Here is a 26,829-nt window from a genome sequence, read left to right on the forward strand (position 1 = left end):
GGTCCAGGCTAGGTAGGTGCAACTATCAGGGATATGGTGTTCAACTACAGATATTGTTGATTAGGTTTCACTCTTTCTTCCCTGTCTCAAATATAAAAACCAGTTCCACTTTATCATTGCTCTTTCCCCTTCTCCTCCTGCTGCTCCCTTACTGATAGGTTGGAACCAATCCAAGACTTGATCTTTTGAGTTACGATGTAAGTTCAAGAATTTCTTTATTCTGAATTGGTCCTTAATTGAAGCCTACACGTTTTAAGGATAAATTTAATTCCAAACCAATTCAAAGTTATTACATGGTATAAATAGTTTAGATTTGTGACTATCTACTCCATATGGTCCGAAAAACACAAAGGTAGTGCTGGCTCATTGTGAATCAGCAATATAAAGGGCGGTTCTCTGCTCAATTTGCATTTCTGGGTGTACATTGAACCCAGGTTATAATGTTTTGTGCAAATAGTAAAGCCAGTTCAAGAGCCTATTTTTTATGGCAGTGTCTTCCAAAATCTTCTAAAATGTGATTTCAATTTAAATTTATATTAACGCTGTACAAATGAGTTTAACATTAAGAAACTAGTGATTCATGTGTTTTGCTCCAAATTCCAGAATGAAGCAACAGCAGAGTATTTTTAGTTGTTTATGCTGCAGATGAATACTTGGACTGTTTCAGTGTCATGAAGTCACTCAGTGTTTTAAGTAACTGATAGCTGATGATAATAGAATAGAAGCTGACAAGTTCACTTGAAAGCAGTTCAGTCCCACAGTAAACCTTAAAGCAATGTAATTTGCAAATAAGAATGAGGATATTAATACTCAGTTCCTGAACAAATGTATTCATTCTATATCCTATATAGAATAAAACTATTGTGGACAAGATCTGACCAAGATAATAGTTTTGGTGGAGGTAGGGAGGATTATTTGGAGGTATTCTTAGTTTCTGAGTACTTAGATGTAGACTCACACATATAAGGCAATTGGTTGGATTTCCAAAATCAATCAATTATTATCTTAAATGAAGAGAAAGTATAATCTGCGCCATAGCTAGTGACGGCAGCTCAAGTAGCCTTACCTTTGTTTATATACAGAAAACAAACTTTAAGAAGATACATTTTACTAGTTATGTCTGAGGGAAACTCATCCATTCAGCCAGGACCTAGTTATTTCTGCCCTTCCAATCATCATGTATGCATTCGCTTCTTGGAATTGAATGCTTTGCCTTTTCTATCCTGCCTTGTAGTATTTCCGTGTATTGACCAGTCTTTGTATGAAGAATGTTGCAATAACATCCTTTCCTTCTGTCACTGTTTAACTTGAAATAATGTGGATTTTCCTTTTCAATTTCATATACTGTTCACTTTCTGATAAACCTCTGGTTCTGTCTCAATGATCTCCTTTTACACCTTAAAACCCCAAACTTGGCAGTTATCTCATAACTCCATTCTTTGATTGTTGGGACCTGTTTTATTGCTCCTTCTGTCTTAGTGATCAATGTTTATTCAATTTATGCCTGACTTATTCCAGTTCGTACTTTTTTTCCTTAACAATAGAGCATTTTGTTTGCTGTTCGAAAATGATCAGGCATGCTGGGTGTTGTCTACAAGTACCCATAAATTTTTCAGTTTCATCCTTGGATATTTCAACACTATTAACCTATTTTGATTGAGCATAAATTAAATGATGCAAAATATTTGACATGAAAAATTAATGAAATCAGGAATTTCAACTTTTTGCTGCTGAAATACCTTTATGGATTCCCAGCTTCTGCCCACAAAGGTTATTTAGTGGGTATTGCAATACTTACCTAACAATTAAGTACATATACAAATATACTGGTAGTCTGAGGTATGTCGAATGACTTACAAACCCTGACAATGAAAATATAATTTATGCAGTTTTTAATTTTTCCCTGTTTGGCTGAATTTCATATCTTGAGCAATTTGAAACTTATGTCAATTAAAAATTTAGATTTAGTTGATCGAAATTTTATTCCACAAAGAGACATTCTGTTGAGATATCTGAAAAGTGGGCTGCAAAATAAAGCTGGAGGGTAGATCTATTTTTGCAGATTATGCTATAGTTATGAGAACACTGTTTTGTCTTGTTCTTGATGGCATGTTAATCTTCACCACTGTAAATTCTCTGGTACATGAGATCCAGTGCAATTGTGCCCCCTGTTGTTTGGAACATTAAATGTAATTTAATTTATGGTAGAACTCCCAGCTCCAGAGGACAGCATTTGAAGGAAAGCTAAGTTATTTTTGACTGGGATCTGGGCTCCTAATGAGAAATGAAGAAACTAGTTCTCACCGATTTAAAATTTCTGGCAATTGTGGCATGCCAATCAAATTTATAATCTTCCAGAATGCTGTAACTGTAAAATTGCCAAATTGAAAAAATATTTTCAAATAAAAATATTTATAGAAACACATTGTATCCTGTGACTTACTGCCAACATTTATTAAATCTAATATTGTTTTTTTCCCTCTAACTTAGTATTCTTTTGTCTTCTAATCCGAACCTCAGATGTGCCCCTTATTCAACTAATGTTAAGAAATAAAAACTGTTAGTTAGAACTTCAGCAGTGGAGACTGACTTGAACAGCATTTATGTGCTCCAACTTTTACACACTTAAATTTTATAATCACTGTCATGAAAACACTTGCAAGTAGAACAGTTATTTGTTGAAAAAGAATCTCCCCTTTTGCTCTTTGTCAATAAATTTTATATGTTTATTTGTTGATTTTTGCCAATTCCCTCTTGCTTATGGGGTGGGGGGCTGTGCTGTGTTGGTGACTGGGGGTGTTATTTTAGTTAAAGGGTGAAAACAGTTAAGTGGATGCTCTGCTAATAAGACTCAGTCTAGGTAAAATTGGCTTCCAGGTTGAGGAGTCCAATTCTGACTACTTGCATATCTGCCTGTTTAAATTGCTCCATCATTAGCAGCTGTGCTTTCAGCTGCCTAGGCCCCAAGTCTCTGGAATTTTCTCCCAAACCCCTCTGCTTCTTACCCCTCTTTAGGATGTTCCTTAGAAGTTATCTTTTTGACCAAGCTTTTGTAATCTGTTGCTCCTAATTATTAGATGCTGAGAAGTGGACAGGAATAGGCTGAATGATTATTGGTGACCCTATTGACACTTTTTAACCAGCAAAGCACCTGAAAGATGGTGTGGTTCTATGTATTTATTGATATTGTTAATATTTAAATATCCTATCTTTGTGTCAAGTCAATATAATATCAAATCTGAAATCTTTTAGATGTAATACCATATTATTTAAGGGATTAACATTTTACAAAATGATTTTCTTGGGGTTACTGGGAATGTCAGGACTGTTTCTACAAAAGCAAAATACTTTGGATGCCGGAAATCTGAAATAAAAACAGAAAAAGTTAGAAATGCTCAGCAGGTCGAACAGCATCTGTCGAGAGAGAAATGAAGTTAACAATTCAGGTCGATGATCAGAACAAGAAAAGGTTAGAGTTGCTGCTTCGAAGTTGATAACTTTGCTTATTGGCTTAGAGCTCAAGAGTTCTTTACGCTTTAATTTTTACATCACAAGCATACGTTTTAAACATTTCAGGAATTAGCGATCTTAGGTGCACCAACACTTATTGGCACTAACAGTGCTGAAAGTGATTTAATGGTCCCTGAATTGATGATTGAAACTCATATATTTTAGTTTATATTTCAGTTGATATATTTAGAACAGTTATTTTCACAAGGTATCTTTCATCTTTTGACATAAGTTTGGGAAGTTTGTTTTTATTGACTGACTTATGCTTTAAATTGTATTAACTACAGATTCTTTGTTTTACCTTTACGGTTTGCTTCTTGCAGCTCAAGCCTGGGAGAATATGTTTAGTGCCTCGGCTTCAAGCCCAAATCCCAACAATCCTGCTGAGTATTGTTCTACTATTCCACCACTGCAACAAGCTCAGGCCTCCGGGGCACTGAGTTCTCCGCCACCCACAGTCATGGTACCTGTGGGAGTTCTGAAACACCCAGGCACAGAAGGTATTGTTGATTTTGTACTGAAGTATGTGCTCTGCAGAATTTGAGCTAAGAACTGGCTTTCAACACAGTTGGCATATCTATGTTTGACCTGAAATCAGCATATATTTCAGTTTTTGTAAGGGTTCTGATTTTTCAGTATGCTGTGTTTTTGCTTTGTGAGGATTGCAGAGAGAGGAGTGAATTTTCAAGCTACTTTGTCTTTAAGAATATAAAAGGAGTTAAAGTTCCTATTTGCAATTCTATTTGACCTTCATGGTCATATTCAAATTGCATTAAGTTTTGAATAAAATGTCCTTATTTCACTGCGTAGCTTTTAACACCTTTTCACTTACAAGTAAGCGGGGGCATCTAATGTGCAGCATGCGCAGGATAATTGCTTGAACAAAATACATTATGGTGCTGATCTGTGGTTTATAACGAGCCGTACGACAAATGCAAATCTTTTGTCGTTCCAATGCAACTATGTGTAAATTGTGCAAAGAGTTTTTTTTGATATAAGGAATGCGTTATCATTTTAGTGAACATTTGTTAGAGAGTGTATTTATGATCCTTTCATTTGGTGAAACCCATTGGAGAACTGGAGTATTGCATGCCATGAATGACTTGAAGTTCAACTGAGTTACTGAAGCCTCCCTCAAATTGAATTCTATATTATATTATTAGGCTAGATAGTATTTAGGTTACCTAATTCTTTTTATAGATTTGAAAGATATTGTTAACTGTTTAAATATCGGGTGTAGTCTGGATAGCAATTCTGTACAGAAAATGCATTGTGACTAACCTGAGTGAGTTGAGTCTTGTTGTAAGTGGTATATTTTGGTGAGGAGAGATGTTACAGCATATTTTTTTTCATTTTAATAATCATTCTAGCATCAATTATATAACATAACCAGATTTAGATAAAGTTCCCTTGCTGCCCTAAAATGTGTCTTCTGTGTAATTTAAGAAACCCAAGCTACTGCACCAGAGTGAATCTTTTCATTTAATGCTAGCAATCCTTGTTGCACTTTTGAGTGCCTTATTTTTATAAGTTATAGACTTTCTTTGCCCATTAGGAGTTTAAGATTGTCCAAACTAATTTTACTGCCCAAAATAGTGGATCAAACTGTGTTGTGATTATTAATTATTTACCGGTAATTACTACAATTTGTTAATTTAAAGACATGCATTGGAACCATTAGATTTTTCCTTTTGCCAATTCCAATGGCAGTCTTCCAGCCAACTGATGAGACTAATGTGTACCACATGTTCTATCATGATGCCTTCAAGGAAGAATAACAAGTGCACAGCTCAATTTAAAATGAAAGATGGAGTATTCACAGAGAGGAATAATAATTGCGCAGCAGCAAGAAAGTTTAATGTTTCAAAAATAATTAGAGACTGGAGAAAGATATCCAATAAACTAGAAAAGATGTTGAAGAATAAGTATGCCAACAGAGGATGACTGAGCAAATGGCCTCATCTGGAAAAAAAAAGTGGTAAAAATGGGTTAATGAGCATTGGCAAGATGGTCATATTAGAGCCACCTGACTCTGTGCATTCAGAAGTGAAAGATGGTATCCCAGAATTGAAGGCCAGTGCCAGGTGGTGCACAAGATTCATGAAGAGGCCCAATTTAGAATTTCATCAGGAAACGTAAATTTCACAGCATCTTGTCCCCATTGAACTCTCCCCAAAGAGAAATTTTAGAAAGGTGTCGTCAGAGTTCAGAACAAAGGCTGGAATGGTCGAAGGTGGTTGTAAAAAAAAAAAAAAACATGGATCAAACAAGTGTGGAATTTGGGACCAGGAGAACCAAGCAAAGAAAAAATGGGGTTGTTATATATGCTGGGGTGACTTATATGCCTCAATCCACGATAAACCTCTTGAGGACGGTGTATGAAATATGTGGAACAATTGGATGTTGGTAAATGGAAAAACATTCACTGAGGGCGGAAACGTGAACACTGTAGTGGTGATTTTGAGAATGACATTAAACAGGTAATTAGAGACGCATGCAATAAAGGAACATCTGTAAATATGGGTGACTTTAATCTGCATATAGATTGGGAAATCAAATTAGTAACAGCACTGTAGAGGAGGAATTCCTGGAGCTTTTCAGGATGGTTTTAAGGACCAATACGTTGAGGAACCAACGAGAGAACAGGCCATCATCGACTGGGTATTGTGTAATGAGAAAGGAATAATTGGTAGTCTAGTTGTGCGAGGCCCCTTGGGGGATGAGTGACTATAATATGATAGAATTCTTCATCAAGATGGAGAGTGATATTGTTGATTCGGAGACTAGGGTCCTGAATCTTAATAAAGGAAACTACGATGGTATGAGGCACGTGTTGGCTATGATGGATTGGGGAAACAATTAAAGGGATGACAGTGGATAGGCAATGGCAAACATTCAAAGAGTGCGTGGGTGAACTGCAACAATTGTTTATTCCTGTCTGGCGCAAAAGTAAAACAGGAAAGGTGGCCAAACCATGGCTTACTAGGGAAATTAGAGATAGTATTCGGTCCAAGGAAGAGGCATTCAAATTGGCCAGAAAAAACAACAGGCCTGAGGATTGGGAACAGTTTAGAATTCAGTAAAGGAGGACCAAGGGATTAATTAAGAAGGGTAAAATAGAATACGAGAGTAAGCTTGCAGGGAACATAAAAACTGACTGTAAAAGCTTCTATAGGTATGTAAAGACAAATGTAGCTCCCTTACAGTCAGAAACAGGGGAATTTATAATGAGGAACAAAGAAATGACCAACTATATACATACTATGGTCTGTCTTCACAAAGGAGGACACAAATAACATACCAGAAATGTTGGGGAACACAGGGTTTAGTGAGAGGGAGGAACTGAAAGAAATCAGGATTAGTAGGGAAATGGTGCTATGGAAATTGATGTGATTGAAGGCCGTTAAAACTCCAGGGCCTGATAATCTACATCCCAGAGTACTTAAGGAAGTGGCCTTTAGAAACAATGGATGCATTGGTGGTCATCTTCTGAGATTCTTTAGACTTTGGAACAGTTCCTACAGATTGGAGGGTAGGTAATGTAACTCCACTATTTAAAAAAGGAGGTAGAGAGAAAGCAGGGAATTATAGACCAGTCAGCCTGACGTCGGTAATGGGGGAAAATTCTAGAGTCCATTATAAAAGATTTAATAGCTGGGCACTTGGAAAACAGTGGCAGAATCAGACAGAGGTAGCATGGGTTTATGAAAGGGAAATCATGCTTGACAAATAACTGGAATTTTTCAAAGATGTAACTAGTAGAGTTGATGAAGGGGAGCCAGTGGATGTGGTTTACTTGGACTTTCAGAAGGCTTTTGACGAAGTGCCACATAAGAGATTGGCGTGTAAAATTAAAGCGCATGGGATTGGGGCTAGTGTATTGAGATGGATAGAAAACTGGTTGGCAGACAGGAAACAGAGTAGGAATAAACAGGTCTTTTTCTGAATGGCAGGCAGTGACTAGTGGGGTACCGCAGGGATCGGTGCTGGGACCTCAGTTATTACATTATATATTAATGATTTAGATGAGGGAATTAAATGTAATATCTCCAAATTTGCAGATGACACAAAACTGGATGGGAGGGTGAGCTGTGAGGAGGATGCAGAGATGCTTCAGTGTGATTTGGGCAAGCTGAGTGAGTGGGTAAATGCATGGCAGATGCAGTATAATGTGGATAAATATGAGGTTGTCCACTATGGTAGCAAAAACAGGAAGGCAGATTATTATCTGAATGGCTATAAATTGAGAGAGGGAAATGTGCAATGAGACCTGGGTGTCCTCGTACACCAGTCACTGAAGCTAAGCATGCAGGTGCAGCAGGTGGTAAAGAAGGCAAATGGTATGTTGGCCTTCATAGCGAGAGGATTTGAGTACAGGAGCAGGGATGTCTTGCTGCAATTATATAGGGCCTTGGTGAGACCACACCTGGAATATTGTGTGCAGTTTTGGTCTCCTTATCTGAGGAAGGATGTTCTTGTTATAGAGGGAATGCAGCGAAGGTTTACCAGACTGATTCCTGGGATGGCGGGGCTGACATATGAGGAGAGATTGAGTTGGTTAGGATTATATTTGCTGGAGTTCAGAAGAATGAGGGGGGATCTCATAGAAACCTATAAAATTCTTAAGGACTAAACAAGGTAGATGCAGGAAGGATGTTCCCGATGGTGGGGGAGACCAGAACCAGGAGTCACAGTCTGAGGATACAGGGTAGACCATTTCGGACTGAGATGAAGAGAAATCTCTTCACCCAGAGAGTGGTGAGCCTGTAGAATTCACTACCATAAAGTAGTTGAGGCTAAAACATTGTTTTCAAGAAGGAGTTGGATATAGCTCTTGAGACGAAAGGGTTCAAAGGATTTGGGGAGAAAGTGGGAGCAGGCTATTGAGTTGGATGATCGGCCATGATCAGAATGAATAGTGAAGCAGGCTTGAAGGCTGAATGGCATACTCCTGCTCCTATTTTCTATGTATGTTTCTATTAGTGCCCTCACTAGCAAAGTTGTATCAAAGGGTTGTGGATGCATGGAATGAACTTGATCTCAATAATGTGAAAAAGGCATTTCTAAAATGTGGAAGATCAATGGTGCTACGGGCAGTTACTTGTGGAATGATGATGCCAAAGTTATAGGAACTACCAATGAAAATGAGGAAGATTCATACAATGATGTTACACAACCAGGCTGTGGGGCAAATTGTTCGGTGATTCAGATTTGAAATCAGTGATTTCGAAAGATTTCAAAATTTTAAGTGTTGTCGTTAATCTGTTACAGTTTTTATTTATATTGCATTGGATGAAATATCTATAATTTGTTATACAGCAAATAAAATGCTAGATAATTAATATGGATGAATTGTTTGTAATATTATAAAATAAATAAATGTTTATAATTAATGTGAATCCTTTGGTATTGTTGGTTTTTTAATTTATTCCATTGCAACGTTTGTTTTTGGCTTTCACTTGGTTCCAAATCAAACATCCATGTCAGCCCCTCAAAAACATTACCTAGTATTTTGGCCTAAAACATTGCCCTCAAAAATTCAACTTTTACTTAAGTATATTTGGTAAAATTTAATGCAAAGGATTCTGAAGTAATTCTTTTTGATAAAAATGAGGAGAGGTAATATAAAATGTACAATTCTAAAGGGGAGTGGAAGGGCAGAGGTCCCTGGGAGGTATATGTGCACAAATGGTCAGATCGAGAAAACGGTTAATAAAGCTTTTGGGATCCTGGGCTTTATAATTGGGGCATAGAGTACAAAAGCAAGGATATGATAAATTTGTATAAAATGTTAGTTTGTCCTCAACTGGAGCATTGTTACTTCTCTTGAATTCTTAAGGCTTTCTCTTGAATTCTCAGGCCCACTTTCAAATCAAGAGGTAACAATTGCAAGACAAAGACTGAAGAGTGGGGGAAAAAAAGTAGAAATTAATATCGTCCTATTTACATAGCATATAAATCTAACCACTCTTACCAATAATCCTCAGTACACTTTAGGAATGATGTGACAGTATTAAAGAGGGTACACAAAAGATTCATGAGAATGGTTCCAAGGATGAGGAACTTCAGTTGTTTGAATAGATTGGAGAAGCTGAGCTGTTTTTTTGGATAAGGGAAAATTAAGAGGAGATTTGATAGAAGTGCTCAAAATCATGAGGGATCTGGACAGAGTAGATGAGGCGAAACTGTTTCCATTGACCAAAGGATTGAGAACCAGAGGACACTGATTTAAGATGTTTGGCAAAAGAAACTGGTGACATGAGGAAAAACTTTTTAATGCAGTGTGTGGTTAGGATCTGGAATGCACTGCCTTAGGGTGTTGTGGAGGCAGACACAAATAAGACCTTTAAAAGAGAATCGAATAATTAATCGTAAAGGAAAAATTTGCAGGGCCACAAGGAAAAGGCTGGGAAGTGTGACTAGGTGAGATGCTCTTGCAGAGAACCGGCATGGACATGAAAGGCTGAATGGCCTTCAGTGATTGTAAGTAGAACTCAGAAAACATGTACCAGTATAAGGTTCTAAGTTAGAACTTCAGATTGAATTTTGGCTTGAGCTGGCTGCCATCAAAAGGGGAGCAGGGTAAACGTCTTATTTGGAGTATTACTGTTCCATTCACCTTAGAGACTTGGGAAACATGAACATGCCTATATCATGAACCATCTGACTATTTAGTCTGGGTTTGTTTGAAATATTTATTCGAGTTTTTTTGAGGACCATAGAAGTTACATATTGCATTTAGCACCAGAAATGAGTCCTAAATTGTAGTACATCTGTGTTCCAGTGGGCAAAATTGCTTTTTTTTTTTTTGCTGTTTCATGCTGCAAACAATTATTATTTTGAGTTCTGGAGGTGCATTTGATCCATGCAGGAAATCATTTGCACACCTTGGGGTCCAAATCATTTTAATTCTGAATGTGAGTATATCAGTTTCCCTTATTTAATGTTAGACCTTCTATGGAAATCAGAAACTCCAAACCATCTGATCTATCTTCACTTCAGGAACCTACTAGAAAGTATTTATGGAATGTACGCAGTCTAGCAATTGCTTGATTGAACAAACAAAGCTAATAGACAGCAAAGGTAACCTTGCAAACATGAGCTATAAGCCTTTTAGTAATTGCTTTTGTATGTTCATACTGCTCTGTAAAGATCTGCCAGCATTACAAATTGTTTTTCATCCTTCTTTAGCTGATTACTTTTTTGACTGAGGATTATTGGTAAGAGTTAGATTTATATGCTAAGTAAATAGGAGTTGATATTAGTTTCCACTTTTTTTTCCCTACTGTTCGGTCTTTGCCTTGCAATTGTTACCTCTTGAGTTGATAGTAGGCCTGAGAAAGCAAAGTTGAATTCAAGAGAAGTAGCATTCTTGCTTAAAATTTGTCTTTTTGCTGCCCCTTTTACGTTTTGGCTTAAGTTGAACAATATTAATTTAATTGGTCTTGATTTTGACTAATGTTTATTTAGTGACTCAGCCCAAGGAGCAAAGGCGTGTTTGGTTTGCTGATGGAATCTTACCTAATGGGGAAGTTGCAGATGCAGTGAAATTGTCAGCAAGTGGACCATCCCCGACAGGACCTCTGGCAGTATCACATGATCCTGGAAAAGAAGTTGCAACCAAACCTACAGCTTCTGAGGTAAGAGTCTTATTAAAAGATACCAGTTTGGAAATGTTGTATTAATTTCTGTTATATACAGCAAAAAGAGTTTGAGGTGATTTTATTCTTCAAAAAAGTACATTTACTTACCATAATCCTTAAATGCCTTGGTCTGTACATTTATTGATGAGTTGGCCTTTTGGTACTACTTTGCGTTACTGATCTGAAAATGCAAATTTTATGCAGGGCTCCCCTGATTCGATTAAAGTTTTAACCAAGTCATGCTGGGGGATAATGGGTTATGGCAGTGCTCTGTCATCACAATATCATCACAGCAGAGCTGCATTATGTCACATCAAAGTTGAAAGAATTTTAGTCCAGACTGTATTTAATCAGTCCTCCTGAAACAAAGATTAATTAGCATGGCATGATATATTGGAGAGTATACCGACTTCCACAGCTACCTCGACTACAGCTCCTCACACCCCGCTTCCTGTTAGGACTCCATCCCATTCTCTCAGTTCCTTCGCCTCCGTCGCATCTGTTCTGATGATGCTACCTTCAAAAACAGTTCCTCTGTCATGTCCTCCTTCTTCCTTAACCGAGGTTTTCCACCCACTGTCATTGACAGGGCCCTCAACCATGTCCGGCCCATCTCCTGCGCATCCTCCCTCACGCCTTCTCCTCCCTCCCAGAAACATGATAGGATCCCCCTTGTCCTCACTTATCACCCCACCAGCCTCCGCATTCAAAGGATCATCCTCTGCCATTTCCGCCAACTCCAGCATGATGCCACCACCAAACGCATCTTCCCTTCACCCCCCCAGCGGCATTCCGTAGAGATCGTTCCCTCTGGGACACCCTGGTCCACTCCTCCACCACCCCCTACTCTTCAACCCCCACCTATGGCACCTCCCCATGCCCACGCAAAAGATGTAACACCTGCCCCTTCACTTCCTCTCTCCTCACCGTCCAAGGGCCCAAACACTCCTTTCAAGTGAAGCAGCATTTCACTTGCATTTCCCCCAACTTAGTCCACTGCATTCATTGCTCCCAATGCGGTCTCCTCTACATTGGAGAGACCAAACATAAACTGGGCGACCGCTTTGCAGAACACCTGCGGTCTGTCCGCAAGAATGCCTCCCCGTCGCTTGCCATTTCAACACTCCAGCCTGCTCTCTTGCCCACATGTCTGTCCTTGGCTTGCTGCATTGTTCCAGTGAAGCCCAACGCAAAATGGAGGAACAGCACCTCATCTTCCAACTAGGCACTTTACAGCCTTCCGGACTGAATATTGAATTCAACAACTTTAGATCTTGTACTCCCTCCTCCATCCCCACCCCCTTTTTGTTTCTTCCCCCTTCCTTTTGTTTTTTCCAATAATTTATATAGATTTTTCTTTTCCCACCTACTTTCATTATTTTTAAATCTTTTATGACCTCCCACCCCCACTAGAGCTATACCTTGAGTGCCCTACCATCCATTCTTAATTAGCACATTCGTTTAGATAATATCACCAACTTCAACACCTGTGTTCTTTTGTTCTTTTGTCTGTGACATCTTTTGATTATCTGCTCCTATCACTGCTTGCTTGTCCCTACAACCACACCAGCCCCCTCCACTTGTCCTCACCCCCCCACCCAAAACCCCACCTTAAACCAGCTTATATTTCACCCCTCTCCTTGGATTCACCCAGTTCTGCTGAAGGGTCATGAGGACTCGAAATGTCAACTCTTTTCTTCTCCGCCGTTGCTGCCAAACCTGCTGAGTTTTTCCAGGTAATTCTGTTTTTGTTTTGGCATACTGAGACTTGGTCTGCTCGGCAGGTGATGGCGGGAATCTTCCAGAGAAACAGGCTTCAAGGATTTAGATTTGGTGCAGGATGCTGCTCAGCCTGGAGTACTGCTCTGATGTTTGCAGGCTGGAGTTTAAACAGCAGACTGAGTTGTGAGCCGAGAAATGTAATAAAGCTTTCCAAAGACCAGAAGCTTGGGTCATGTGATGTTGGCCATTTATGTGTCAATTATGGGCTAACTAGCAGTTTCTATGCCTCTGACCAAAATGCATTGTTCACCTTAGAAAATGGATGTTGGCTTTCAGCACCTCTGCAGGTATAATGATTTTCGATATATCACCTTTTGTTATAGTCCAGACTTGGGAGGCAAGTTGCTTGCTGGTCCCTAGTTTTGTTGATTGTAATGTATCCTCACATTGATAGGTATGCGATTCCATAAGGATGAGTGTTGGATTTTTGTCTTGTAACTGCTGTTGGAAATTTCCAGAAACAAACTGTAGCCAACTTGTGAATATTGTGACAGTGGAGGAATAGGACTGACTGGATTACTCTACAGAGAGCTAGTATGGATTTGATGGGCTGAATAGCCTCCCCTCTGCCATAATGACTCTCTGACTCTTATCTCAATGATGCATATAAAATTCTTAAGCAGTTTGGCAGGGTAGATGTTGGGAGGGCGTTCCCCTGGCTGGAGAGCCTAAAACTAGAGGTGGTGTCAAAAGCATACATGCTGAAAGAGCCAAGGATTGATCCTTAGGGATTTTAGAGGTCAACAGGCAAGAAAAGAAATTAGTCTACGACTATGATTGTATAGGTTCAGATCATTAATATATATTTTTTTAAAATGGTCCTAATACTGATCCCTGGAGGACACCACTGCATACTTCGCTCCAGTCTAATAAAAACAATCATTCACCACTGTTTTTTATTTTTGTATTTTAGGCAATATCTGGTGAGAATTAACTTTATTTAGGTAATACATTGGGTAAAAGTTTTGGCTGTATATCTCATTCACTTCTGATAGAAAAGTTGCACATTGCTTTTAAATATTATGCTACAGACTTATCTTGTGGTACAAGATTTCTTAAATTAGCATCCACTGAAAGAACTTATCCAGATCTGAGTCACTCATAATCTGCTGCATGGTATGTTGTGCTTGCCTGCCAGCCCCCTTTTTTTTGAATCTGTCTATGGCCTTATCCCATTCTATCTTTGCAACCTCCTCCAACCTTTTATCAGCCCCAGTTGTCTTTTGGTTTTCCTGGTCCTCTGGCCTTTTGTGTCTGCTTTCATTTTGTTGTACCATTGTTAGAGAGTTCAGTCACCTTCAGAAACTCCCTCCATAAACTCTGCTGTGCTTGCAAACCCAAAAGAGAATGTCTGCTGTTAAACCTGATTTCGATGGTTGGACTGCATTTGCGAACAAGAAAATGCTAATAACTACACTAACAACCAATTTAAGATAATCAGTCAAGCTTATAACATGACCCATTTACACTTGCTAGAAGCAACATACATTCATATGCAGGGCCCTGTTCGCTATAAATGAAAGGATTATATTCAAGACTTGTTCTTTTTTTAAATTACTTGGTAGCTTAGGGAGCCTATAGTTCCCTGTTGATCTCTTGATGGCAAAGCTTCAGCCAATCAGAGTATAAAATGCTGTGATCGTTTGAAATTTGGCATTCCTGTGTTTGTCCTGATGAATGCAAGATGAAAAGCTTTGGCAACATGTCTCTCTTTTTGGCAATATACAATTCTGCTGCTTCTGATGGCCCACAATTTGAGCTGCTAAATCTGTTCTAGGAACATAGGATTTGGCAGCAAGAGTAGGCTATTCAGCCCTTTGAGCCTGCCCTACCATTCAATAAGATCATGGCTGATCTGGCTGTGTCTCAACTCAACTTTGCCACCTGACCCCATAACCCTTGACTTCCCTTTCTATCAAAAATCTGTCTAATTCTGCCTTGAATAAGTTTAACGACCCATTCTCCACTGCTTTCTGGGGAAGAGAATTCCACATAGTAACTACCTTTTGAGAGAAGAAATTTCTCCTCATCTCCATCTTAAATGGCAGACATCTTATTCTTAAACTCTGTCCCCTGGTTCTAGTTTCTCCCATAAGTGGAAACATCCTGGTATCTACCCTATCAGATCCCCTCAGGATCTTATATGTTTCAATAAGATCACCTCGCATTCTTCTGAACTAGGCCCAACCTGTCCAGCTTTCTTCATAAAATAAGCCCCCCATCCCAGGAATGAGCCTAATGTGAATCTAATTCTGAATCTCTCCCATTTAGTCTTTCTTCCTTAGGCAGTCCCTGAGGATCGAGAATGACTTCCTTCCACTCTGATTCGATGGACTCTGAAATATCTGATAAGTCCAACGTATGTTTTGTCGACTGTGCTACATGCCGGGCAGATGGTGCTTGAAGGGTTGAGTAGAGTTTTGTGACGCCTTGACTTTGCCTCTGCACATCCCTGACGAAGTCTTTTGATGTGTTTGTTGCCTTCCCAAATGAGCCTTCTCCATTTTGGCCAGTCACAAGCTAGGGTCTCCCATGAGTCAAGGGATATGTTTGATCTCCTCTAGGAATGCTTTGACGACATCCCTAAACCTTTTCCACTATCCCCCTGGGAGTTTCCTGTTGCGACCGAGTTCCGAGTAGAGCAGTTGCTTTGGAAGCCTGGTGTCAGGCATGTGAATGACATGTCCTGCCCAGTGGAGCTGGTTTTGAATGATTGACGCCTTGATGTTGAACAATTTGGTTTGAGAGAGAATGCTGCTGCTGGGTCGCCTTTCTTATTACCAGATTTTGAGGTTCTTGCGAAGGCATCGCTGTTGGTATTTCTCCAGTGCTTTGAGGGGTGTTAGGTCATCAGCCACCACCTAGTGCTGAGGATCTCCTTCCAGAATCGCAGTGCAGTTTCACCCAAAGAGAGGCAGCACATACAAATTCTTCACTGCACTGAAAATATAAGAAAAGTGTGAGGATCAGCACTAACTGCTGTACGTGGTCTTTATTGACTTCACTAATATTGACCTCACTAAAGCCTATGACTATCTTAACCGCAAGCTGTGTATCCTCCTCAAATTTGGCTACCCTAGAAATTTGTCACCACCCTCTGTGATCCTCCCCAACATAACCACCACAAACCCTATCTTGGTGAAAACTAGGGTCAAACAAGGCTTGTGACCCTTTTATCCATTTTCCTCATTGCAGTACTGCACCTCACCTCCAGCAAATTCCTCATGGTGGGGGGTGGGGGACGTAAGTAACTTACAGAACAAATGGGCAACTGTTCAGGTTACACCCCTTTCAATAGACAAAATTATAGATCTTCAGAAAGCAGATGACGCTTGTGTATGCGCTCACTCAAACTGATATACAGGTCATTGTTGACTCTTTTTCCGAAGCATATGAGAAAATGAGTCTTTCATGAAACACCCAGGAAACTAAGGTTTCTTTCAGCCAGCTCCCACAGCAAAACACCACCACCTGTCGATTAAAATCATTGCAAGATCCTGGAATACGTGGACCATTTTCTGTAGCTTGGGAGCCATCTCTCGACGAAGGCATAGATGATGAAATTCATCTCTCATTCGCCTTCAATAAGCTGACTGACGGAAAGAGTATTTGAAGACCAGGATCTTAAACCATAGACTAAGGTCATGGTTTATTGGGAAGCCGTGATCCCCGCACTCTTATATGCTTAGCATGATGGTCGTTCCATAGAACGTGATGGAGAGTATCTGCAGTGTGAAGACAGCACGTAGTCTCAGCAAGGACTGTGTGATGGTCACTCTATCAATGCTGTCGTGATTAGATATATCCATAACAAGTGGATGGTTGAGGATGAGGTCGTGAGTTTTTAACTTCATGATGGTTCTCCCCACCTGACACAAGGCAAGCTTTTCAGCTGTGTCCTCTCAGTCAGTGGTGGTGCTACTGATTCATTCTTGGTGATGGGCATTGAAGTCCCAAATGAAGTACCCTCTGCTTCTTTCAACATGGTGGTGTTCAACATGGAAGAGTATCGATTCATCAGATGAAGGAGGGCAGTTGGTGGTAATCAGCAGGAGGGTTATTTGCGCAAGTTTAAGCTAACAACCATGCGACTTTGAGGTCTGGAGTTAACTTTATCTCTCTATCCCTCTGGTCTCTCTCTCTCTCTCTCTGGTCTCTCTATCTCTGTCTGGTGTGACTCTGGCTCTCGCTCGCCCGCTGGCTCTCGCTCGCCCGCTGGCTCTTGCTCTGGTTACCTCCCCTCCCCTCCTCCTCACTCTCGCTCTCTGTCTCTGGTGTCTTGCGCTCGCTTGCCCCCGCTCGGCTCGCTTGCCCCCGCTCGGCTCACTCGCCCCTGCTATTTGTCTGAAAATACCTGCCGTTAGCAAGTTGTGTTGCTGCAGTTTGAAATCACTAATGCTTTTCTGAAAAGAATAGTGGCCTCCATTTGTGCAAGTGAGCTTGTAAACTCTTGGAAAATGTGATCTGCCTACCATATTTCGTTTGACCTTTAAGTTGCTTGTATGAGATAGTAGTTAGGCCCATCTGGAGTGCTGTGTCCAGTTCTAGGTGCCATACTTGAGTATAGATGTGAAGGCATTGGAGACAGTACAGAGGAGATTCACAAGAATGATTCCTGGGATGAAGAACTGTATTTATGAGGAGAAGGTGGGGAAAAGAAGGCTGAAAGAAGACTTGATAGAGGTATTCAAGTTTTGAGGGGTTTGGACAGGGTAAGTAGTGAGAATATGTTCCCACTCAAGAGTTATCTGTTTATGGAAAAAGGGCTGACGTTTAATTATATAGATCCTAAAAATATCTTATTATTAATCAAATTTTTTGGTCACTTTGCAAATCTGGGCATTGTCATGTAGAACGTATGAACAGGTGTCTGTTAACCCTTTCGTTAATACCAGCTTAACAATTCAAACAATATCCATTCAGTTATTGAGCTAGTGGGATTCTTGAAATAGCATTAGAGAGTATTTTACTTTCAATTTCCCTTGTGTTTGGATTAATCTGAAGTCGTTTAGCAGGTGAGAGCCTTTATTTTGTCAGATGTCTTTAAGTTATTGCTGTTCTGTGTGACCAAGGTGGCGAGGCTTCTGGCTACTACCATGGGACAATTCTGTGATTATTCTGTGAAGTATAATTCTTCAAATGAAGGTATCTAACATGTGCTGAACTTTGCTATTTTCCCTCATTGAAAAGATTTTTGGTAAGTATAGTTGTCATCCTTAAAATGAGATATTAAGCCAAACTACCGTTTGCTGGTTCAAGTGGGTTGCGATCTCTACCAGTATTTATAGAATAGCAGCAAGTTCTTGGCATTTGTAGCTTAGCTACTACAATTTATTAAGAAAACATCATTAACATCGCTGTTCGTACAAAATGGTAGCCAGGTATCTACAGAAGAGACTGCATATATAGTATGCATGTATATTTATATGTATATGTAATTGTGTAAATAGAATTGTATATGAATATGAAATAGTTTGCTGCTGTGTAACTGAGGATGTGTGCCTTTACACAGTAAGTTGCATTGCAGCTGAACCAGTGGCATGGTATTGCTTTCAAAACTGTCTTTAAAGGGATTGTGTGTTGGCCAGCAGGATTTAGCCTTGTAATAATTGGAGGATATTTTTCTTCAAAGAAGATGGAAACAAAGCAGCTGTCATTAGTAGACATGGTATTGTGATACCTATTTCATTCAGTTACCATTTATTTTATTTAACTAAACTAATTTTGGGGGAAGGGGGAAGAGAGAACAGTGAAAATTTAAATCAAACAACTGTCTTTTCATAAATTTGTTATGATGTTCTGAACTACTAAAACTATATAAAGCAACATTGTTTTCTTTACTCATTTCTGTCCATTAAAATTCAGTACACAATGCTGGAAGATTTTTCTTAATTTTTTTTCTCTGGTTACCCAAGTGGTAGTCGAATAAAATCTTTTTCTAAGTTTACAGTGTAAGAAGGTAAATTTGTTTTAAATGTCTGTCACTTAGTTCAGTTAATAACTGAGCCCTTTTAATTTTTATTCTGTTTTAGAATGTGGCTACATCATTGACTGGTAGTACAGCTCAGATTGGCAGTCCTGTTGGAAGTTCAATTAATTTAGTCCCAGAAGACGGGCTCCCACCCATACTTATCTCCACAGGTGTCAAAGGAGGTAAACGTGTTTATATAAGCAACTCTTTACTGATCTGATTCTTGCTTTTTGAATCATGAATGGAGCAAATTAAAAATTGGAATCTACTATCCAATAAACTTTGCTACTGAGTTTTGAATAGAAGTAGAATAATATGAAGTGACTTAAGTTGTTTAACGTTGATTTTGCATCAATGTGTTCACTTGATACTTTGTATGTTAATGTCCTAGTTATGATTATTTGAAAACTATCTTTGGTATTGTAAAGGGCAAGACTGTGTACTAAATATTCCTGGACACGAGGTGTTCAGGGGAGATTGGGTGGGAAGAAAGGAGAGGTGGCAGTGTTGTTTAAGGAGAATATTACAGTGCTGGAGAGAGATTATATCCTCGAGGGGTCAAGGACAGAATCAAGTTCGAGTTAAACAATAGAGATACCATTACACTACTATGTGTATTTTGCAGGCCACCAACTACTGGGAAAGATATGGAGGAGCAAATATGAAGGGAAATTACAGAGGTGCAAGAACTATAGAGTAGTGCTTAAGGAGGACTTTAGTTACCTAATGTAGACTGGAATAATAGTGTAGAGGACAAAAGGGAGAAGAGTTTCTGAAGTGTGTTTAGGAGAATTTCCTTGACCAGTATGATTTGAGCCCAACAAGGAAAGAGGCATTGCTGGATCTGGATCTGGGAATGAGGTGGGTCGTGGATCAGGTGTCAATAGAGGAACATTTAGGGAACAGTGATCATAGTGATCATAAGGATTAGATTAGCAATGGAAAAGGAGCAATCTAGAGTAAAACTACTTAATTGGAGCTGGGCCAATTTCAGCAGAGGGAGAATGGATCTGTACTGGGTAAATTGAAATGAAAGATTAACAAGCAAAACTGTAACAGAACAATGGGCTGCCTTTAAAGAGGAGATGGTTCGTGCACAGTTGAGGTACATTCCCATGATGGGGAAAGATGGGGCAAGCAAAGCAAGAGCTCCCTTGATGATGAAAGAGACAGAGTAAGAAGAAGTATGAGCACTTGAGAGAACTGATAAAATTCTTAATTGTGAATTTATTTTTAGATTATGCAGTAGAAGAACAACCGTCACAGATCTCTTTAATGCTGCAGTTGGAAGAAGGAGGCCCTGACCCCTTGGTTTTTGTGTTAAATGCCAACTTGCTTGTTATGGTCAAACTTGTCAACTGTAAGTAATGTATTTTTGTTTCTCTCGTATGGTTAAACCGTCTGACTGTTTTACAACTTGAGTCTTTAGAAATCAACTTTTCAACTAAACAAAATCTAAAATTAAAATCACAACCTAAAGTTATAAGTTCATTAAATGAAATGGGACTGGATAAAGTTCTGGATCCTAGGATGACAATTCTTGTTTGTTTCTTTGTATGCTTCAGAACCTTAACTACCACATATAAAGCTGGAAACCCACATTCCATTACTTCGCATCTATCTTCGGTTTATAAGACCTTAACAACTAGGAGAGGATTAGGCCAATTGGCTCATTGAGCCTGCTCTTCAGGAAGATCGTGGCTGATCTGATTGTGGCCTCCACTCCACTTTCCTGTCTACCTCCCATAACCCTCGACTCCCATTGTAAACAAAGAATCTGTCTAAATGGCCTTCAATACATACAATGACCCAGACCCCACTGCTCTCTTGAGAAGAGAATTCTAAAGACTTAATGACCCTTCGAGAGAAGAAATTCCTCCATTTCTCTGTCTTAACTGGGAGACCTCTTATTTTTAAACTGTGCCCCCTTGTTCCAGATTCCCCCAAGAGGTGAAACATCCTCTTGGTACCCAACCTATCAAGCCCCATCAGAATTTTGTATGTTTAAATATTATCACTTCTCATTCATCTAAACTCCAGTGAGTATAGGCTTAACCTGCTCAACTTTTCCTCATAAGACAAGCCCTTCATCCTAAGAATCAACCTTGTGAACCTTCTCTGAACTGTCTCCAATGCAAGCATATCCCTCCTTAAATAAGGAGACCAAAACTGTACATGGTACTCTAGGTGCAGTCTCACCAATACCCTGTATACTTGTAGCAAGGCTTGCCGACTTATATATTCCCTTGCAATAAAGGCCTACATTCCACTTGTCTTCCTAATTGCCGTACTTGAATGCTAACTTTGTGTTCATGTACAAGGTCATCGAGATTCCTCTATACCAGGTCATTCTGCAACCTCTCTCCGTTTAAGTAATTGCTAAATGCTAATCTCAGTGTTTTGATTTAGAATTACCTGCCAGTGAGGGAACAATGCTAAAAGCAGCCCTTCAAAGTTGCAAGTCCACAAAATTCTAAAAGGTCAAGGCAACAGAAAAGAAAATTTAAGTGCAAATGGGGCTGAGTTGTCTGGATTGCAAAGGTTGGTTGCTGGTCTTGGAAGACCATGTGGTATATGAGCTACATTTTGGATACCTCTGCTGTATTTAGTGTTGCATCCGATGACCATAAAGTTTTAATTACCTCTTTTGGTGGAGATTAAAAGGTCAGCCTGAGACAACAGATTCTTGTTGCTACCTTTGTTCCCCTTCCTAGCCATTGATTTCAGTTTTCCTCCTGTCAGCTTGAATTCTACTGTCATTAATGAAAATCTTGTCCAACATTCATGAACATGTGTTACTGACAGAAAACTGGTTAGAGATTGAGCAGATTTTGACAGCTTTGAAATATCAAAATGGATCCTCTTTTTCCACATCTATCTTTGTTGCTCTGAACTGGAGCTATTTTGTACACGTGGTTCATGTGCTTAATAAAATACCATGGAAAGAAGTGTGCAAATGCATGGATAGATTTCTCAAAGTAAAGCATAACAAATAATTGAAGTTGGAACAGTGTACACCCATACTTTCCAACCACAGCAGTCAACTTTAGTCAAGCATAAAATTAGACCCATCTGAAAATATAGGATAACTTACCAAATCGTAAAAATACCAAGTGCCCAATCATTCCTGCATGCCCTAGTTATGTACAAAATATATATGCACAAAATAGTAGTAAGTGGTGAGCTCACTAATTTCTGCAATTTAGAACCGAGTTGCAGAGTTTCACATTTTTTGAAAATTAAAAAATGCACTTGATGTAATCAGTTATTGCTGTTTATAAGTATCTGATAACCATAACTTCTACCATTATAAACGGAAAGATTAATGCAATGTGTTTGCTCAGATGTGAACAGGAAATGTTGGTCCTTCACTACCAAGGGAATGCATGCTATGGGGCAGGCAGAGATTGTCATCCTCTTGCAGTGTTTACCCGATGAGAAATGCATCCCAAAGGACATCTTCAGTCACTGCATACAACTTTATCAGGATGCTCTGGCAGGTATAATCAAATGACCTGGGCACACTGCTACTAATGGGTTGATTGTAATGAACTTAATTTTGTGCCGAAACATATGTGAGAACATGTGATCTTCATTTGCTCATGTTGAACAGCAATCTAGTATATAATTTAGTTCAACTTCTTTTGATAGAAGTCCTTTTATTAAATTATGCTGACTGCATACAATATTGAAAATCTCAACTCTTTTTGTATTTACAAAGTTTGTGCATACATGCAGCTTCAGCTATCTCTCACTCCAACATGGTTATTTCTGTTTACAACTTAACATTGTTCTTTTGTGTATAGGTAATGTGGTGGGAGATTTGGGTCATTCCTTCTTTACCCAGAGTTTTCTTGGCAGTAGAGAACATGGTGGATTCCTGTATGTTACAGCTACTTTTCAGTCCATGCAGGACCTGGTCCTTCCCAACCCACCTTATCTGTTTGGCATTCTAATTCAGAAATGGGAAACTCCTTGGGCTAAGGTTTTCCCCATCCGCCTTATGCTACGTCTTGGAGCAGAATATAGATGTGAGTAACAGCATAGGTGTATCAACCAATTCAGGTAACAATTGAAGCAGCATCTTCTGATGAGTACTTTCTTTTGCAGTTTACCCATGTCCGTTGTTCAGTGTGCGTTTTCGTAAACCTCTGTTTGGAGAGACTGGACATACAATTATGAACCTACTTGCAGTAAGTAGTTCATGGGCATATTCTAGGAGAAGGCCCTTGGCTTCCTTTCCTTGTAAAATATGATGTTACAGTGGTCTTTATGTACAAAATTATAGGAGTAATTTGCCAGGGTGATAAATTATTACCACAATACTTTTGTTAATTTGAATGTTGCAAAATTGAGTTGGTGTAGAGCTCCAGTTATACATAGTAAGGGTTAAACCCTATCTTTCCTCTGCTCGCAGCACATGTTTATTTTAAAAAGTCTTATAACTTTCTGTTAATTTATAAGATTCTATGAGCAAACTCAGGGTGGTAATTGTCAGTTGATAATGAGAATGGGTTCACATTAGTTCACTTCCTGAGAGTTTTTTAAACTTTAATTTGTGAAGTTCACCAGATGGTTTGTATATAATCAGTCTTTGAAAACACTGTGGTTGTTGATTCATTGGAAAGCGTAAAATGGTAAGTTTTTAAGATCTAAATTTGGGAGGGCTTGGTGCAATGGTCATTAAGTAGAGCAGGTGGTAAATATGCATGGTGAGGAGGATTATAGAAAAAGCATTTGTCTCACTATACCTTCATGACCTACATGTTCAAAAACTGGTGGGCTGATATTCTCTAGTAAATACTGCTAGTTTTTTTAATATAGTAATTTTATTTGTTTTAAATTCTTTCAGAGGAAAATGTAACCCGGTTATATAGATGTCTAATGGCAGTTTAGGTCTAAGTTGGCTATTTGTAACTGTTTCTGAAAGCCAGATGTGTTGTCATTGGATTTTATACTAATAAGGACTTATTCTCAAACATTGAGGTGTGCTCTTCAGAATGACTTTGTACTTCTCTATTCATTTCATTGGAAACTATTTCTGCATTGTATTGATACCTTGGCAGTAGTTGCATTATATCTGGATTTTCTTTTGACATGTGTAAGTCTTAACAACTGCAAATCAATTTTGTTCTGAAATATACTGTTACAATATTAATATCGCACTTATAGAAAGCTCTTCATTCAGGATTTTAGGAATTACCAGTACAAGTTACCTGTCGTGCAGGGGCTTGTTGTGGACATGGAAGTGAGGAAGACATGTATCAACATTCCCAGCAATCGATACAATGAGGTACAATATCTAGATTACTTAAAAGCTGCTATTTAAGTACATCACTATGTATGCACCTCCTATGTGTGCTAAATTCAGATCAGGAGCATAAACTTTGTTTCTCCCCTCTTCCTATAATCCAAGGATATTGTGGATAATTGTAATACCTGTTCCACAGCACATGCTGAGATCAACTGATCACATTTCTTCTGTTTTCAGAATTAGTATTTAGTTCAGCATTTTGCTATGCAAGTCATTGAAACACCTTTCACAATAATCAAGTGATTTTCGGGATAGAGCACTAGGATGGATTCAATATCCTATTCTGTGATAACACGAACATACGAATTAGGAGCTGGAGTAGGCCACTCAGCCCCTCGAGTTGCTCTGCCATTCATTAAGATGATTGTTGATCTGATTGTAACTTCAACTCCATATTCCTGCCTACCCCCTATGATCTCTCTCCCCCTTGTTTATAAAGAATTTATCTACCTTTGCCTTAAAAATATTCAAAGACTCTGTTTCCATTGCCTTTTGAGGGAGTTCCAAAGACACAAGACCCTCAGGGAAAAAATTTCTCATCTCTGTCCTAAATGGGCAACCCCTTATTTTTAAACAGTGACTGTAAATATTATTAAACAGTACTTGAATGTACAGTAGTAATTTAAAATGCTGTGCAGAACAGAAAGTCTGTATTTTTAACTCCTGCTAATCATAGAGGCATCTGGAAAGGTTGCGCATGTGCATTTGGCCCACAGTATGGTAGTCTGCACAACTGATCCTGACGTTTTTCTGTTTGGCGGCAGGAGCAACGTGGACTGGCTGCAGAGTACCAAGCGCCACTTTTTTTCCATTCTTTGTTGGGATGTGGGCATCTCTGGCAAGGCCAGTATTTGTTATCCATCCCCAATTGTCACAACTGAGTGGTTTGCTAGGCCATTTCAGAGAGTAGTTGAAATTCATCCACATTGCTGTGAATCTGAAGTCATATGTAGGCCAGACCAGATAAGGACATGAACCCGTTGGGATTTTTATGACAGTTGATAGTAATTCCATGGTCGCCATCACTGAAGTCAATTTTCAATTCCAGAATTGAGTTTTAATCTAAAAAATTGAATTCAAATTCCACCAGTTGCTGTGATGGGATTCAACCCAATGTCTCCAGAACATTAAGATAAAAGCAAAATACTGCAGGTGCTGGAAATCTGAAATAAAAACAGAAAATACTTGAAAAACTCAGCAGGCTTGGCAGCATCTGTGGAGAGAGAAACAGAGTTAACGTTTCAAGTCCGTATGGACCTTCAGAGCTCTGAAGAAGAGTCATAAGGACTCGAAACATTAACTCTGTTTCTCTCTCCGCAGATGCTGCCAGGCCTGCTGAGTTTTTCAAGTATTTTCTGTTTTTATTGTCTCCAGAGCATTAGCCTGGTTTGTTGAATTTGCAGTGGACTGCAGATATATAAAATGGAAATAGTGATTTTATGAATTTTCATACCGGTTTAGTCTTCTGAAGCAAGTTGGAAAAACTTTGTGGAGGCAATTCCTGGATAGCTCAGTTGGTAGTTAAATGGGGCCCTTATTCCTGGAGTCCCACATTGGGTGATTGTTTGTTTTAATTTTTATTTATTACTTTTTATTCAAAATGCTGAAGAATTGTGGTGATTAAAGGCCCTTGTCACAGGTGGAAGAATTATCATGCATGGACAGGGCCTTCCCGGAGAGTCCAGCTACCAAATAATATATTCATTTGTAGAAGATAGTAAAAGTAAATAAATTATGCAAGATCGAGTAAGCCCATATATTATAATGCTTCTTGAAATATTTTCGATAGCATCTGCAAAAAGCCCTAGTTTTTTTTTAGAAAAAGCAATACTCCAATGTATTTCTGATTTTTAAAAAATCATATTGACTGATATTGAACAGAACATTTTGGGGAACAGCCAATCCTAACATTGTTTTAATTTACTCCCTAATAACAGGTTTCAGTTTGCGTCTCAAATATTGTCTAGTTGTAAATAATATAATGAATTATGAGACACCAGCTGCACTTAAAGGCATCTGTCAATTGAAACAACCTCAGACTGATTCACTGTGACTGATACTGTATCTGCGCATGTGCAGGAAGTGCTCCCCCTAGTGTTGCAGAAATAAATGCAGCCTAATTCAAATGGAGAGGAGAAAAATTGCAAATGATCATATCCTGGGGCAAAGTAAAAGGCAAGTTATGATCTATGAAGCAAAGAAATAATACCATGGATTTGCATCACTATTTATAAAATATAAATATGAAGCAATCAGTGTTGCAAGTTTATTGTAATTAAATGATCAGGTTGCAGATTGTTGCAGTTCAGATTGACCTATGAAATTATTAATGACACTAAACGTAGAAGCTGCAGTCAATGTGATATAATCCAGTTTTTCCACCTAGAAAAATATTAAGCAAGGGCGCGTGTTGTCCCCTTGTATTCTATTTTGAAACTTCTGAATCTCCGGTGACCAGTGCTGGTCTCAAGGGTGTGTTTAAAGTATTTGATATTTTATGAGTTTTATTAAATTGTTACAGCTCACAGTTGATTCTTGGATAGCGTTAAGTCCTGGAATGTCATATATCGTGAGAGTTTGGGACAGTCATTTTTTAAAGATTTCACATA

The 26,829-nt window shown here is 38.9% G+C and overlaps 1 protein-coding gene across 3 annotated transcripts in view; it reads left to right on the top strand.

Moving 5' to 3' along the window:
- LOC121289224 (zinc finger FYVE domain-containing protein 9-like) overlaps window positions 1-26,829 on the top strand; it is a 299,382-nt gene that overhangs the window by 55,229 nt on the left and 217,324 nt on the right. For all 3 annotated transcript variants that reach the window (XM_041208437.1, XM_041208438.1, XM_041208439.1), the window contains 8 exons: window positions 3,834-4,010; window positions 10,981-11,150; window positions 18,968-19,088; window positions 20,144-20,266; window positions 22,251-22,406; window positions 22,713-22,937; window positions 23,017-23,099; window positions 24,095-24,199. In XM_041208437.1, the coding sequence (XP_041064371.1) occupies window positions 3,834-4,010; window positions 10,981-11,150; window positions 18,968-19,088; window positions 20,144-20,266; window positions 22,251-22,406; window positions 22,713-22,937; window positions 23,017-23,099; window positions 24,095-24,199 (1,160 nt within the window). The remainder of the gene's footprint in view (window positions 1-3,833; window positions 4,011-10,980; window positions 11,151-18,967; window positions 19,089-20,143; window positions 20,267-22,250; window positions 22,407-22,712; window positions 22,938-23,016; window positions 23,100-24,094; window positions 24,200-26,829) is intronic.

Source organism: Carcharodon carcharias, chromosome 16 (genome assembly GCF_017639515.1).
Source record: "Carcharodon carcharias isolate sCarCar2 chromosome 16, sCarCar2.pri, whole genome shotgun sequence".
NCBI classification, from domain to species: Eukaryota; Metazoa; Chordata; class Chondrichthyes; order Lamniformes; family Lamnidae; genus Carcharodon; species Carcharodon carcharias.